The sequence below is a fragment of the Aulonocara sp. 'chitande type north' Nkhata Bay genome, linkage group LG11 (genome assembly GCF_057382095.1).
Source record: "Aulonocara sp. 'chitande type north' Nkhata Bay isolate Kocher_YH1m ecotype deep benthic linkage group LG11, A_spYH_male_GT1.1, whole genome shotgun sequence".
NCBI classification, from domain to species: domain Eukaryota; kingdom Metazoa; phylum Chordata; class Actinopteri; order Cichliformes; family Cichlidae; genus Aulonocara; species Aulonocara sp. 'chitande type north' Nkhata Bay.
The window spans coordinates 34,611,558-34,627,312 of NC_141354.1; the positions used below are offsets into that span (position 1 = coordinate 34,611,558).

Sequence of the window (15,755 nt, forward strand, 5' to 3'; positions counted from 1 at the left end):
TCCTAGTTCATTTCTTTTTAGCCTTAGTAAGTTTTTCTTTTTACCAAATCTAAAATAATTGTGGTTGGTGTAACATTTGGATCCCAGGGTGGAAGAAGCATTCATTTCTTCTGCCTGTTGGTCACTGTGATGTTTGTGGACAGTATCAACAACACAAAGCTGTGCGCCTGTCACAAGACAAATTTGAGAATCCACAGTTCGAAAATTTGATGGCAAAAAACTGCAGGTAAAGCCTCGGATCATCAGAGGGACAGTCATCCACACATCATCTCCTTATTTACATTGGAAACAGCTACTAATGAGAGCTGCTGTAAGGAAAAGAGTATTTCTTTGCACAGTGATCTGTGATTAACGATGCTTGGCATGTGTGAGGATAAAAAATATCAAGCTGTTTCAGTAAGAGCCCACTCTGCTGGAAACTATTTGGCAAGCCTAATCTATCATCATGTATCCCACATGCATAGGGGCACAGCAGCTCCTGTGTTGTCTAGTCTTTTTTTTTAGCGGGTAAACAAGACCTTGAAAGCAGCCTCAGTATCATGCTGAAATCCGTCAATGCCAGCAGACACATAGGTCTCTGGATTCTCTTAATCTATATCCTGCTCCACTCCGCAGGGAGAAGCAAGAAGAAAGACAAGTGCAAGAACACACAAATGTACCCTCTGAGTGAGACGCAGTACTGCCCCTGTGATAAGTACAACGCACAGCCAGTGGGGAACTGGTCAGACTGCATCCTGCCTGAGGGAGGCAGAGTGGAGAGCATCCTAGGAATGAAGGTGCAAGGAGACATCAAGGAATGTGGACAGGGCTACCGCTACCAGGCCATGGTGTGCTACGATCAGGACAACAGGCTGGTGGAGACGTCACGCTGCAACAGTCATGGTGGGTATGCTTGCATGTGCGTTTGTCAGGAGTGTAGTCCCAGAGCTTGTTCCTTTTGTAAAGGAAAACCTCGAAAAATGTGCGGTACAGATTACATAAATAATAGTTTGTTGGCACATATCCTCATTAGCTGCTGGACAGTGTGTTACACACTCACCAGGCAGACCTAAGAATTGGAGGATGTTAATTTTACATGTATCTCAGTATGTTTTTAGACATAAGCTACAACCCTTTCAAAATATTTGGATGAGTCCCAAATTTCACTTGGATCACATATCATATATGAGTATATGAATATCAGCTGAACTACCGAGGGTAAAACTGGCTCTATAGTTGAACTGACAATTTTTAGGATGTCTTTATATATTTAAAAGTAGTTAGCAGTAGCACTAGGCTGATAAACTGCTTTTTTATGGTTGTAGCACCTTTGGGCAATGTTCATAAACTCAACCATATACTTTCATTTTACCACGTTGTTCATTTTCAGGTGTTTATTTTGTGAGTTTTGTCCTAAATCTCCTTTAAATGGGTATTTTTTAAAAGTCTGAACATTTGTATACTGTACCTGTAGCAGCGATGTGTGGCTGCACTGAAGACCTTTCTGTTTATTCCACAGAGTGTGCATTATAGTGGGTGGAAGTGCAGCATTAAATGGTTGTGTTCTACATGGCTTTAGTTATCTAATTTGCTTTAAAACCAGGGTAGAACTCATAAATTGGGGGTTTTGGCTCAATGTATCTCTAACAGTAATGGTGACAAGCTGTGGGTGATGCTATGCCAGACGGAGCCACGGCATCTACTCCCTCAACTGTGGTTAATTTCAGATGTGTGCACACAGGCCATGTCTCATAATTCCTGAAGATTTCCTCTGGCTAGTTTTATTGAAACTAATTTATAACGAAGACACTGTTTTCTGTGGGTTATCCAGCCATGCAGAGATGCTGTTTGCCAAAAGTGGTGCTGCTGTAGAATTAGGCAAGTTGACCACAACTACCATTTATGTCTACACAATGCAACAGAAACCTTTCTGGGATATTTTGTAGTTTTTTTTAGGAGTTAAGTTCAGTTTACTACCATTTAAAATTTGGTGGCAGCTCTCAGAAATCTGGATTTCAGTCTTGAGTTGGAGCACAATGTGTAGAAAATCAGACTTTTCTCCCCTTTCTTGTACTTTACTTCTTGGTTTCAGGTGAGAAGTTTACTGTAGTGCACTGGAATGTAGCAGATGCAGGAATAACTTTGTTCTGTTAAATATTCATCTGAAGCAAAAGATTTTGTTTGTGCACATATGAAAACCCCTCCCATGGCTGCTAAAGACTCATTCTGAATACTGAATTTCACATAAGGAGGCCTTTTTCTGGCACACTCCTGTCAGAATCAGTTGTCCCCTCATTGTAAGGTCTTATCTTAGATCCAAAATACTTCAAGCAAAGAATCCCAGCTCAGAAACTCGTTGTGAAATTGCTGTGGAATCGAATGCAGGAGATGTTCAAATGAATACATCAGTGTTGTGCATATATAAACATGGTTTTATTCTCCTTGTGTGAGTCACAGATTCAGATATGCGTCAGTTAATCTGAGTGTGGGTGTGACGAGCGCATCGTAAGGCTGGGGCTCTGTGTGTTTGTGTGCTTTTGTCAGATTCTGTGTATTTTTACACCTATGTGAATGTTTGTGAGTGCATACGTGTGCACCCATGCATTCATCTTTAAGCGTTGTTGAGCTAAGAAAAAAGGAATATTCCTTGAGGTGCACAGAAAAACAACAACACATTCATGAAGCTTGGCATTAGTGCATGTGAAGCTCAAAGAGATCATTAAATCTCTTTTATTCCCCTCATTCAGCCGTCTTCCTCTGTTCTCCTTGCAACTCCCTCTCCCAATTTCTCAGCCATTCTCTCCATCTTTACCATCATCACTTTTAATCTTGATGGAGGAGGAGACATGGTCCTTCCACGACTCCGCAGCTGACACAATGCCCCCGGCTATGATGTCGATCAGGCAAACTGTGCTCCCTTTATCTTTTTATTACACAGACATCACCAGAAAAAAGGGGGTTATCATTAAATGTGGACGTTATTTCAAGCTTTGTGGTTCTGCACACTTTTCAGATTGTCTTATTCCTCTGTGAAAATAATTTTGCATAAGAGAAGATAACACTCACTCTGCTTTAGCACCACTTGTTTTCAATAAGCTGTTATTCTGAGGTTTTGACACAGGCACAGCAAGCAACCCTATAAGGATTATATATATATTATATCTTATTATATAGGCTTATTTTTTTAGCCAATTAAAAAGTCAACCTTGACAGCAGGGATGGAGCAATCAGCAGCAAAAGAAACATCCAAATGAAAGATTCATGATTCTCGTAGTGTTCAGCAATAATCCAGTCAACCACAAAAGGAGTTCTCTAATAAAAAGAGGACACAATTGGCAAGTGAATTGTTGGGAATCTCGGAAATACAGTATTCATCCTTTGGCTTGTTTCATTGCATCGGTGTTTCCCGTCGACTGACTGCTTTGATCCTCTCTTTGGAGGTCGGAGATTCATCTTTTATCTGAGGGGGTCAAAAGTTAAACCACTCACTCTGCTTATTTGTTCTGTTGGAAACTTTTCATCTTTTCAAATGCTGTAGGCATTTGTGTTTTCTTGCATTCTTTTCAACAACCGTTCATCTGATCTTCGCCATACCTGGCAAGTATATTGTTGATGACCTGAATAAATGAAGCTTCAAGTCGTTTAAATGACCAATTCTCACACTTGAAGCACACATGTGATGAAAGAGGGAAAAATGAATAACACAGCCATAAATAACAGCAAAAGTCAGTGAGAGTGAACACTATATTAAGGCCTCAGTCACGCAGACTTAGCGACCAGTTGGCACCACCTGGAAACAACAGGTTGTTAGGGTAAAATGTTGGCGAGTGTTTGCTTAATGTTTCTAGGTGAAATATATCACAAAGGGGATGCTGCACCGAAATCCTGACCGCTTTGGTTGCTATGAGATTTTGATATTTCAGGTGGCACTTGTGCCTTACCACCACAACCAACACAGAAAAGACACACTTTTCACTGCAGCTCACCAAGCAGTTGATGAATATTGGCAGACAAGTTGACATCTTCCAGGCAAACTACACACGACCACAGCAATCTGCTAGGAAAGAGTAATTGCATGGAGCATTCTGGTGCAGCTCCATACGCTTCTTTGCAAGCAACTGCCAGCAACCTCTAGCAGCCACTCACCAACCAGTTGGGGAATGCAGACCTGTGATTTTTAAGGGGCTCGCTGACTGAACTTTAGGCCTAGATCTTTAGGCCTGGCTTTTCTCATGCACCAACATAACTTACTGGTTTTGGCGAGTCTACCCCAGGCCATTTCCTGCACGTCCTTTCAAATTCAAATTCAAATTCAAATTCAAATTCAAATTTTATTTGTCACGTACACAGTCATACACAGTACGATATGTAGTGAAATGCTTGGACAACTGCTCGTGACCTAAAGAAGACAAAAAAAGGAAAGGCTATGAATAAGATAGGAAATAAATATGAAAAATTAAAAAGGGTAAATTTAACTAGGAAGGAATAAAATATTGTGTATTGTGTATTTTCCTCATCTCTCCTGTCCACTCTTATGTCCTGTCAAGAAATCGACCATTCCTGTTTTAGAATTTCAGCCACCACTCATGTCTTTAAACTCTTCACTTTGATGGAAAATTATTGCAAACTGTGTTTGTGTGTATGAATTTCTCATTTTCTCAACAGCAGATCATCTGTTTGGTGTAACTTAAACAAAACAAAACAAAAAAGCAACAGCCTTCTCAAACCATACACACAAAGCTGTGTAGGTAAGTAACATTAAACTATGCCAAAGATGATGATACAGAAGGGGAAAATCTCTCATCTCTGATGTGCTCGGCGTTAGTCTTATTTCTTATCTCTGCTGCTATCAACAACCCATGATGCTTTGACCTTCACTGTGACTTAATATTACAGGGTGGCTCAGGGAGCCTTAACCTCATAATATTACGGGATGGCTCATGGGGCCTTGGCCTCATCATATTACAGGATGGCTCAGCACTGTAGCACTGTGGTAAAGGGGGAGGGGATGCAATCATTGGGGGAAGTCATAAAGGCAAAACCTTCTCCTGAAGGTTTGAGGACAAAGGTCAATGTTTAATCATTTTAGTTAAAAACATCAGCGAGTCCTTCTGGCCTAATGGCCACTGCTGTTGTTCCCCTCTGAGCCCCAACCTGAGCCTAAAGGGTATACAGTTGTTTTTCAGAGCATCTAGGGATTAGGCTGTCTCTATTACCTTGAGGAGGATTGTGGAGCAGAGGGGCATAACAGGCAGTAATGTTGGGTGGTCCCTAGAGCCAAAACGGGCATCTAAAGTCTCGCAGGACAGCCATCAGGGAGATGAAATTTGCTTTCAAATGCCTAGCTGATGAATAACCTGGACTTTATTCCCGACCAGATGGACAAAATAAGTGTTGCAAACAGAAAATCATCTTTTGATAAAGTCTCGTTATTATCCGTTGTGTTCACTTTAGCCCAGCAGTATTTAACTTAATGTATCTTTCTATCTGTGCTATATTTACAATAGAACAGTTTCCTCTTTTTGTTGTTTTCATTGCAATTGATTATTATAATATTTGTCAAAACAACCAAAAAAATTGTTAAATTTACAAAAAAGTTTCATTAACTTTGCAGTTGTTAGCACACCCTGGGAGGGTGTGCACTGGTGCAAAGGCTACTGCTGTGACTCATTAAAAAGGCACAGTAAAAATTTAGCAAAGGAAACATGTGGACTCTGTTACTCTTGTGGCTGTCCTCATTGCATATGTATGTGCCGCAGTTTTCCTTTCACACTGCAGAATTTGGAGAGGAGAATGTTGTAAATGTTTCAATGAATCTTTTACTTACACAATGAGAAGAAAACCAATATCCTACCTCGTCCACACTTACAACGAATGTGATAGCTGTTATTAGAATGAGCTTGGGGGACAGTTCACAGCCGTGAGCTGGGTGCTAAAGCATTCCCGTCCAAAATCATAACACAACAGGGTGGAGTTTAACCTAGAGCAATGCAGGTGGGGTTTATAAAATGCATGACAACTATGGATGTATGTGTCACCTGTCACTTATTCAGGATTTTGCAGAAGCTTTAAATTTATCGACTGTCCTTCTTGTTGTCACAGCTGGCTGTTTGTCAGATTCTTCCCTTTGACTGTAGTAAATGCTTTCAGCATCACACTACATGCTGGAAAAGTAAGATCAATGTGCATATTTGCACACATGGCACAGCTGCGTTAACTTTATTAACATATAAAAGCTATGCTTATACTATATTATCTTTTTTAGGTTAAATATAACACACTATGCACGTGTGAAGTATTCCCACCCACGTCACTTCTGCTCATTTGTGCTGTTCTTGGTTGATTGTGTTGGCAATTATCGAAACAAAGACTGCATCTGTTTAAAAGAACAAGTGTGTTGCTGTTAAACCACTTTCCACTCACATCTGCACCTTTTTATAATTGTGTCAACACTCTAATTGGCCCTTTCAGTAAATCTAGACATATATGGTTGTCTTCTAATTGAGCCGCTACATATACTTTTTAATTTAGCATTTGTCATTTGTCACAGACCAATGTGAAAACAACTTTAGTGGGATTCTGAAGCTTTAAGAATAGAATAGAATAGAATGCCTTTATTGTCACTATATACATGTACAATGGGATACAGAGCATCGCTATATACACTATATACATATGAACAGTATTCAAAAATATAAAATGTACAAAAAGACAAATCAGAAAAATAAATAAATAGTGTTATATATTTACAGTGTGGGTTATTGCATGTAAATTAAGTATTGCACAGTGATGATAGTAGTTGTGCATAGAGGGAAGTCATTGGATTGGGGGGGTGGAGCTGTGTTGTCAGTTCCATTCTGCGCATCAGTAATTTGCAAACATCCACCTACCTATCCAGATAAGTTTTTAAAAAAACAGTCAGGTGGTTATATATGCAAAATGCCACTAGACTCAGGACCAGATGAAGACACTAATCTCAGAAGGCATTGTGAAATTTGAGACCTTACAAAATAACGAGACATGCTCTCAGCAAAATAATCTCTTGAAATGGCAAAGTACAGTTTAATGTCATTTTAATTTAATTGTTACATTCTTGCAGGCTACAAAATATTTTTTATCTTTCTACAAAGCTTGACTAATCTTTTAGATAGTTTGGTGCATATACAAATTATTATAAGGAGATTTAAGCATATGATTAGTAAGACCGTATCATTTGGTTTTTACCAGCTAAGGAAGCTTTCTACAGCTCCGGCTGCTTTGGAGACTGCAGTGAGAGCATGTGTCTGGCTGTACCTAAGTTGACTTGCAAAGGCAGCAGGAGTGATCTCCTTCCTGGCCTCAGCCCAAAGGCTTCACAGAGGAGACGAGACACCTAACAAGTTTATATCAGTTGAATTACAAGTGAACTGCAGGCACAGGTGCTGTGGCTTTTATACAGGGTGAACCTCCAAGTGATAGTGTGAGTGATTTTCGAATGACCTGACTAGACTGAAGTGGAGGTCGAAGGTAATGGAGCTGTTTTAGAGGCCAGGCTTTACTCAGCAAGGTGTGGATGTAGAGATGCTGATCTGGGCTCAGAGACACCAAAGGGAAAGGAGGCCTGTGTCTGTGTGCGTGCGTGTGTGTGTGTGTGTGTGTGTGTGTGTGTGTGTGTGTGTGTGTGTGCGTGTGCGTGCGTGCGTGCGTGCGTGCGTGCGTGCGTGTGTGTGTGTGTGTGTGTGTGCAGGTATTACTCATGTTGTGGGGACCTAAATCTGTTTGCACAGTCACATATGGAGACTAAAAGCAGGTTCCTGTTACATAAATCATTTAATTTTTAGGAAAGATTGGCGTTAGTGTTTGGGTAAGGCTAAGTGCAGATTATGCAAGTAATAGTTATGGTTACGTTTAGAAATGAATGAGCTTTATTAAACGAATGCAGCTCCATGGAGACATGACTGTGTGTATGTGTATGGACGAGATCACTGTGTATTTACCGTAGTTGTTGCCAGAGTGCTGCCAGAACTCTAGCTCTGACTGGATTAAAAAGACTTTTATTTTCTAATCTTATTAGCTTTAAGAAAACGTACTGCTCTGGTCCAGCAGACTGGGTGGCACGATCACCCTTCAACTGTCCTCTCCAGTTGAGCCAAGTTTAAAACCCCATGATTAAAGTCTAACAATCCATTTGGCTACTGCCTGTGGCGGCACTGGTCTGGATGTTCCTTAGCTGTTTTAAGCAATACTAAGTCTGTATTTATGCCAGCATTTGCATCGCATCAAAAACCAAATAATGCCATAGCCAGATTTCTCCCGTCCACACAAGCTTTGTTTCAGGTCCATTTTTAGCACTTGCAGCTAATTATTTAATAACATTTTTCTAGCATGCACCACTGGAAATATAACCTCATAAATCCTACAATATTTATCAATCAACAAAAATCATATTAATTCAACTTTTATTCCAGATTGTTCTCCTGGTGCTACTAGTGAGACCCACCCAACCATTCAAGAGCTTTCAATACATATTATTATACTATAATCAATATCATATATTTATAACGATGCATTTAAGAGGACAAAACTGTTTTCCCTGAAAAAAGGGCATCTGTTCCCTTTTGTTCCCTCTGTAATTTCTGCCCATGGTTTCACTGATATCACAGCAGTCTTTGAGGGTGTAGGCCAGTCAAATTTCAGAGGTGATGGTTGTGATTGTCCTTTTAACTATGGCTCTGCCCATCAGAGATAAACTTAAATATAAACCTCTGCAGTGTTTTGGTGCCCTAAACATATAAATGTATTACTCAGACTAGGCTCAGTCTTCTTACCAGCACATGGTCACACCACCAGACCGCTCTGCCTGAGCTGAGCTGTGTTAGCCTAAACTTTAGCTTGAGCTTTGAGACTGAGACATTGTTTGCTCAGTTGTTGGACCAATACAGAAAATCTGACAGAATGGAGAATTACTAACAGCACAGAGATCCCACAGAGCTCAGTGGTCAGGTGTTGTTGTACCCGGCAGCTCAGTATGTCAGTGTGAAGCGCGAAGGGAACAGCAAGACTTTTCCCAGGTTAGAAAAAGTGAGAAAACGACTCCACTTGACAACATTGATTTGTGAGGAGTGACTGGCCTGTGTGGGATTCCTCTTGAATCGTGGGAAGTGTGTTCTCAGCAAGCCCATCATCAGCGTAGCACCACATGTCTCACTGAAAATAAAAGCAGCCTGGAGAAGCTCACATTAGAAACAGGAAGGGCTTAAGCAGCTGGTGAGACAGTCCACTTTACCAGCTCATTCACCTCATTGATTTTCTTAATCAAAGGGTAAACTGATTTGCAGACCAGTGCTGTTGCATAAGCCTACAAAATGTACTTGATGCACTAAACAGACTGTTTCTGATCAAGGAAAAGAAATCTGTAGAGAAAGTTTCAATACACAAAGCCAGGAGTGTAGAAATATTTCATCATATTTGACTGAAACTTGACCTCTGTGTAGAGGTCAAGACAGAGGAGATCACAACTGAGATGTAGAAAAATTCAAAAAAGCACCACCCTGCTGATGGTGTCAAGACTCTGTGAGCTGTGGGAAGATGGACTGAAATAACGAAGCGTCCTGCCAGGCCCTACTGTACCTCTGCTTTGGGAGATATTTTTTCCACTTGTCAGTAATAGAGCAAAAAATGAGGCCTTTGAATATGGACCCTGTTTTTATTCCACTTGGCTGAAAATCAATAAATGCATTTAGATTAGTTTGTAAAGTATTGGTTAATAGTTTACAGGGCTTTTACACCTTTTAAATAAAATTGAAATGTTAGACAGAAAAAAAAATGGAACTGCACTAGATGAAGAAAACAACGGGTTCAACAACCAGGACGCTGGGTATTTTTCTCTAAAGCAGTCATTTCCAACCTGTGAGGCTTAGATCCTGCTGGTGGGAGGCAGAAAGAACAAAGGTTTTTATTTCAAAGCAAATTTCTTGTGAATCAATTTTCGGGTGAATGCTTTTTCCTCATGAAATAATTAGTAAGAGATGATACTGTGCGCTCCAATAATTTATTGAAAATGCATGAAAAAGCAGCACAGCGGTGTTTTGGATTTTCTTCTGATGTCTGTAGCTAACTCTTAGGTCACAGTGTTCATCCATTTAAGTTTACAGGTCACAAACCTTAGAGTAGAATCTGCGCTATAAAAAATACAACAAAAACGCCTGTTTTTCACCACCTTTCAGGTTATATTGAAGAGGCGTGCATCATCCCCTGCCCTTCAGACTGTAAACTCAGTGAATGGTCCAACTGGTCACGCTGCAGCAAGTCCTGTGGGAGCGGAGTCAAAGTTCGCTCCAAATGGCTTCGGGAGAAGCCTTACAACGGAGGTCGGCCGTGTCCTAAACTGGACCACATCAACCAGGTACTGACAGCCAAACTAATCTACGTGCTAAGACATGCGAGCTGGTGGCTGAGCAGGAGATTAAAGTCAAAACTGAAGCTCTTTTCAGCTCACCATTGTTTAATATTTATGAGCTGAGCTACAATATGTCTGTAGTTATTACAAGTATGCTGCACATTATACATATCCAGCACTAGAGAGAAAGAAATAAATTAATTATTTATGACAATAAACTTGAGTCTGCAGAGCTTTCTCTTACCTTCCACTCATTATTGCTGCAGTCATTTTTTTCTGAGCAGCGACACTGCAAAAAGCAACGGGTGCTATAAATGGATCCCATCCACTGAATTAATGCCCCCAAATGTGCCAGTTGATTCCTTAAGGTTCTCTGATTTGCTCAAATGAAATGCTTTCCAGGCCTTAGAGTATCAGCAAGTACGCCTGGCAGTGTGTGTGAATCTGCTAAGTTCACACAGGTGTTTATGCCACAGGCTTTTCTGATTATGAACTCTTGAATGTTGCATTAATCATAGGTTTTGCACTGTATGAACAGTTGGCATCTGCTCATTAATCCATCTGTCTCCTTTTAATCCAACCCGATGCTCGCTGGATGTGACTCATTGCTACAGGCCCAGGTAAGAGTTGCTCTCCTCAGATAATTGCAATGTACTCACAGTGTCACCAGTGTCAGTAGGTCACTGACAGATAAATGTACACACTCACAATGTCATGAATGTAGCTAAACAAGGTCCTATAGGAGACTTGAGTTTTATTTATGCAGACATTTCTCAGTGGCAAAGCTTCTCTGGGGGCAGAAATAATCTCGTTGGCTGAGTTAAACCTCAGAGAGCTGAGCTAAAGAATCACAGTGTATTAGGCAAACCTTAACTGACAAACTTGCATGGCTAAGATGAAATATTAAAAAATAAATATATTTGTAGAGGCGACTTTTTTCATTTTGACCACGAGGATCATATTTGTTAGCTAAGCAAGCCTCTGAGACTTTGCCTGCAGCAAAAAAGTTTAGAAAAGAAACTGCAATCTGCTACATTTGATTTGCTGCTCTATCAACTTCAGAGTGTTTGTTATTTTTCTCAGGTGTATGAGGTGGTGCCGTGTCAAAGTGACTGCAAACAGTACGTGTGGGTGGCCGAGCCGTGGAGTGTGTGGAAAGTCAGCAATGTGGATTTGAAAGAAAACTGTGGAGAAGGTGTCCAGACCAGAAGAGTCAGGTATTTGTCAGATTGCCTGCCATTGTGGCTTTGCTTATTTGTTTTCAGTGTTTACCAAAAAATTTTTATTGTAATTGAGCATGGCATTTATTCAGGCAGGCCACAAAGTTAAGCTCAGCCTCAATCCTGGCAGATCAGCAGATATCAGCTGCAGCCAGCATTAACTGATGACTCAGCTGTTTGTGCTTCACAGCAAATCTCATACAGGGTTTTTTATTTAAGCCACACTGGGGTGGCTACAGTTGCTATGCAAGCCACTTTGCAGCCCACAAACTTTCCAGCTCCTCCTTTCATTCTATGCCTGACTTATTCAGTGTGTTATATGTTGTCACTGATGCTCTGTTCCATATGAGGCTCTCATTACTTATGCAAAGCTTAATGTAGGGGTGTCCAACTCCAGTCCTCGAGAGCTACTGTCCTGCAGCTTTTAGATGCATCCTTACTCCAATATAGCTGAATCAAATGGTTGGATTACCTCTTCAGCATGCCATCAAGTTTGACAAAGGCCTGATAATAAGCCATTCATTTGATTCAAGTGTGTCGGAACAAAGATGCATCCAAAAGCTGCAGGACGGTAGCTCTCGAGGACTGGAGTTGGACATAATGATAGCATAGAGGCCCCACACAACCATAACACCTGTTAAAATCATTGCAGATTTAAATAATCTTATTTTTACTGACTGAATTTTATTTGGTGTCTTTTAGAGTTGAAATAATTACAACTCCACTACAGTTTTAAAATGTGACAAATTGATTCTGCTTTTCTTAATTCAGTTATTCAATAATTGGTGTTCCTATGGCACACCATTAAAGTACACAAACATATGCACATTTTCTGTTTTTGGAAAATCATTATCTGGTACTGATCAGCTGATGAAGTAGATTGAATTACTCAAAACAAAAACATCTTAAAAACAGTGGATTGAAACACACATACATGGGAGCAACTCTGCTTGAAAAGATATCAACATATACAGTCCTGATAATAACCAACCTGGCATCTTAGCATGATTGTTGGTGGTCCATTAAGCTGCTAGAGCGGCTAATGTACAGTCAGAGTGAGTAAAAATGCTAATGACCTCAGCTGAGTTGTCCCTCCTTAGAGCAGGGGAAATTAATACTGTAAATGGCCGACTGGGGTGTAACGAGCTGCAATTTAAATAAAATATCATGACTGAGGTCGTTGAGGAAATCCAGGTTCTGGTTTAATTGAAAAAAACAATTTACTTTTTACTTATGTAAAAAAATGTTTTTGTTAAAACTTACAATAAAAGTTAAAATAAAGGTGAAACTAGACTTTTTTTATAGACCTGACCTCACCTACTCTGGGGGATCCACCCTGCCGTGTGAGAAGCACATAGGTTGTCAGGTACTTCATGTACCTGTCAGCTCCCTGTCCAGTTAAAACACACTGTCTGACTATTTCTTTCTTTGCACCACAACAGCAGAATTGCTAAAACAAGGTCAAACTCTGGGTGTTTCTTGCCCGATCCCACAGGTGCATGCTCAACACAATTGACGGCCCATCTGAGCCCGTCGAGGACTACCTGTGCGACCCGGAGGAGATGCCCTTGGGGGCCAGGGAAAGCCGGCTGCCCTGCCCTGAGGACTGTGTCCTCAGCGACTGGGGACCCTGGAGTCGCTGCACCCTGGTGAGAGCTGAACCCACATCAGAAAGCAGCAGCTCAGCTGTCTGGCACAGAGCAGATATGGCAGGGTCAGATTTCTGTAAAAGTCCACTGATATGATTTTCTTGTTGGAAAAAATTTTCTGAGGTTCAGGAATTCAAAGCGTGGCTGTACTGTATCATTGTGAGCAGTGTGTGAATCTTTGTCAACAGGTTATTTCTCATCCACCAAGGAGGAATAAAAGAGATATATGAACTGGGAAGAAGGAGAAAAATGGCTTATATATCACCTATATTACACTGTACTCACTGTGCATTCAGCAGGGAGGGAACATGATTTATGATAAAGATTCAGGAGCATGTAGAGCCACACACACACACACCTGGATATATTTCAGCAGTAATGTAGCAGCAAACATAAAAGCTGAGGCTAAAAATATTGCAGCTAATTTGTGAACATGATTTGGCAGACAACCAAAAATAGTCTTACACAAGACCACAAATTCAGTTTGTAAAAAATTACTTCACTGTAAAAAAGTTATGGTAAATTAAATATAACTGATATTGGTCTACAGCTGAGACAGTTTCCTATTCCATGGTGACTTCATATTTGTAAAAAGACAGCAGCCCCTGCAATCAGCACACACCTACAGGCTGCAGCACACACGCAATGTTCATTCTTTTTGCAAAAACTTCCAAAGGTGTCAGAACATCCTGTTCAACTCCTCCGCCCGACACCTCCGTTTGATGGTAAAAAGCCGCTTTAACTGCTCTGGTTTCACCCGCTGTTCTCACAGCAGCACCCTGGCCATTGTTAATCACACCCCATTCTCTCCCAAAGTGCTTGACGCACCATCTTCCCACAATTCCAGTCTCGACGTGGAGTCTGCAGTGGCACCAGCAGGGCCTCTCACATGTTTTATTCATCATGCCAGCAATGGAGTTATTCAAAAGGCTGTCATTTTCTCCCCCAACTCTCTTCTCTGCGAGCAATGACCGTGTAGAGTCTGGTGATTTACCATTCCAGTAGAATATCTGTTTCAGCCCTCCTGTAAACTCCTGCTGGAACAAAAACATCGAATTCCACATTTTGGGAAAGAAAGAGTCTTATTTAAAGGCATTCCTCCAGGCGTAGGAAAGCCATCGGAGAACATCTTGACATTAACATTTTAAATGAATCACGGCCCAATAACTTCATAAATAATTCTAACACATTTAGTGCCTTCAATCATCAAAACACATGAACACCATGGCTGCAGGAACGCTATGACTTTGTTCCGGGTCAAGGATATGCCTCCATTCACTTCTTATCACTCGCTACAATATGGCCTGTTTAATCATTTATGCATTCTAATGGCTCAGGTTTTTAATGGGAAGTCTCTGTTTCAGCCCTGTACCAGAAGTAACTATCGAGTGCGGACAGCATACACCATTCGACCCCCCAGCGTAGGAAGAGAGTGTCCAGACACGACCGAAAAGGAGCCCTGCAGCCTTAACCTCAACTGTTTCAACTACTTCTACAACATCACAGGTAAAAGGAAATGTTGAAGAAGCCCAGGTTTATAGCCTAACCCACACTCATTGGTTGGTTTAAAATGGCACACTGAATCTCCCCAAAAAGGATGTACTGATATAAAAGTCAAAGGGCTTTTTTGCTGGTTATTAATAGAGAAACAATCATCAGCTAATAGCAGCTGTTTTTTTAACAATAATCAGGTGGAGAAAGAAAAGCGTCTTACAGACAGTTCATGGCAGGAAAGGCACAGACTCTTGGGACTATTAATGGTCTGTTGTAGTTACTGCAGTCATGTTGTGTTTGCTCCTTGAGTATTGTGATTGTACAATATGTTTTTATGGCTCAGAACAGCAGGACGCTCCACACATTGTCTTGGAGAAGGTCCTGGCTCACTTGAGCCTTCCAGACTATAAAAGCTAGCCCAGACAAACTGCTAATAGCTGTTTTTTTTCGTATCTTTTATTTAGACTCCTTCCAAGCCACATACAAAGAGCAGGTTTGTGAATTCCTGTGTCTTCCTCCCCTCACGCAGATGGCTGCCCCTCCCTGAGCCTGATGTTCTTTTTTCCCACTGTTGCCAAAACATTTGCTCATAGGGGATCATCTGATTGTTGGGGTTTACCCTGTTTTCTTAGTATTATTTTAGCGTCTTTACCTTAGAATATAAAGCGCTGAGAGGCAACTGTTGTTGTCATTTGGCGCTGTATAAATAAAATTCATGTTCATGCATGTTCAGGATTTTGGCCTGGGTGTCTCACACCAGAAGTTGCTGTGGCGATGATACATCTAACCAGTGTTAATGTTCAGTTAATATGTGAATGTTTAACAATGCCATGGTGATGTAACTGCGTGGTGGCATGGTGACGCAGGAGTTCCTTAAAATAGTAGAGATGTGCTATTAATCATCAAGTCCTTACTGTGAGAAGTAAAAAGAAGTATTCTGGACTTTTTAGGTTTGTCTGTGTTATTTCACTACATTTCTGAGTGGATGAGGATGATTAACACGGGGATTGTGGATTGTGGCCCCCTGGCAGTCTG

The 15,755-nt window shown here is 40.9% G+C and overlaps 1 protein-coding gene across 1 annotated transcript in view; it reads left to right on the top strand.

Annotated features, from left to right (window-relative positions):
* The window catches only part of thsd7ab (thrombospondin, type I, domain containing 7Ab), a 204,973-nt gene that overhangs the window by 144,099 nt on the left and 45,119 nt on the right, over positions 1 to 15,755 (top strand). Inside the window, exons 15-20 of the mRNA XM_086312316.1 lie at positions 616 to 882; positions 10,185 to 10,363; positions 10,972 to 10,977; positions 11,441 to 11,574; positions 13,073 to 13,226; positions 14,591 to 14,732. Of these exons, the coding sequence (XP_086168442.1) occupies positions 616 to 882; positions 10,185 to 10,363; positions 10,972 to 10,977; positions 11,441 to 11,574; positions 13,073 to 13,226; positions 14,591 to 14,732 (882 nt within the window). The remainder of the gene's footprint in view (positions 1 to 615; positions 883 to 10,184; positions 10,364 to 10,971; positions 10,978 to 11,440; positions 11,575 to 13,072; positions 13,227 to 14,590; positions 14,733 to 15,755) is intronic.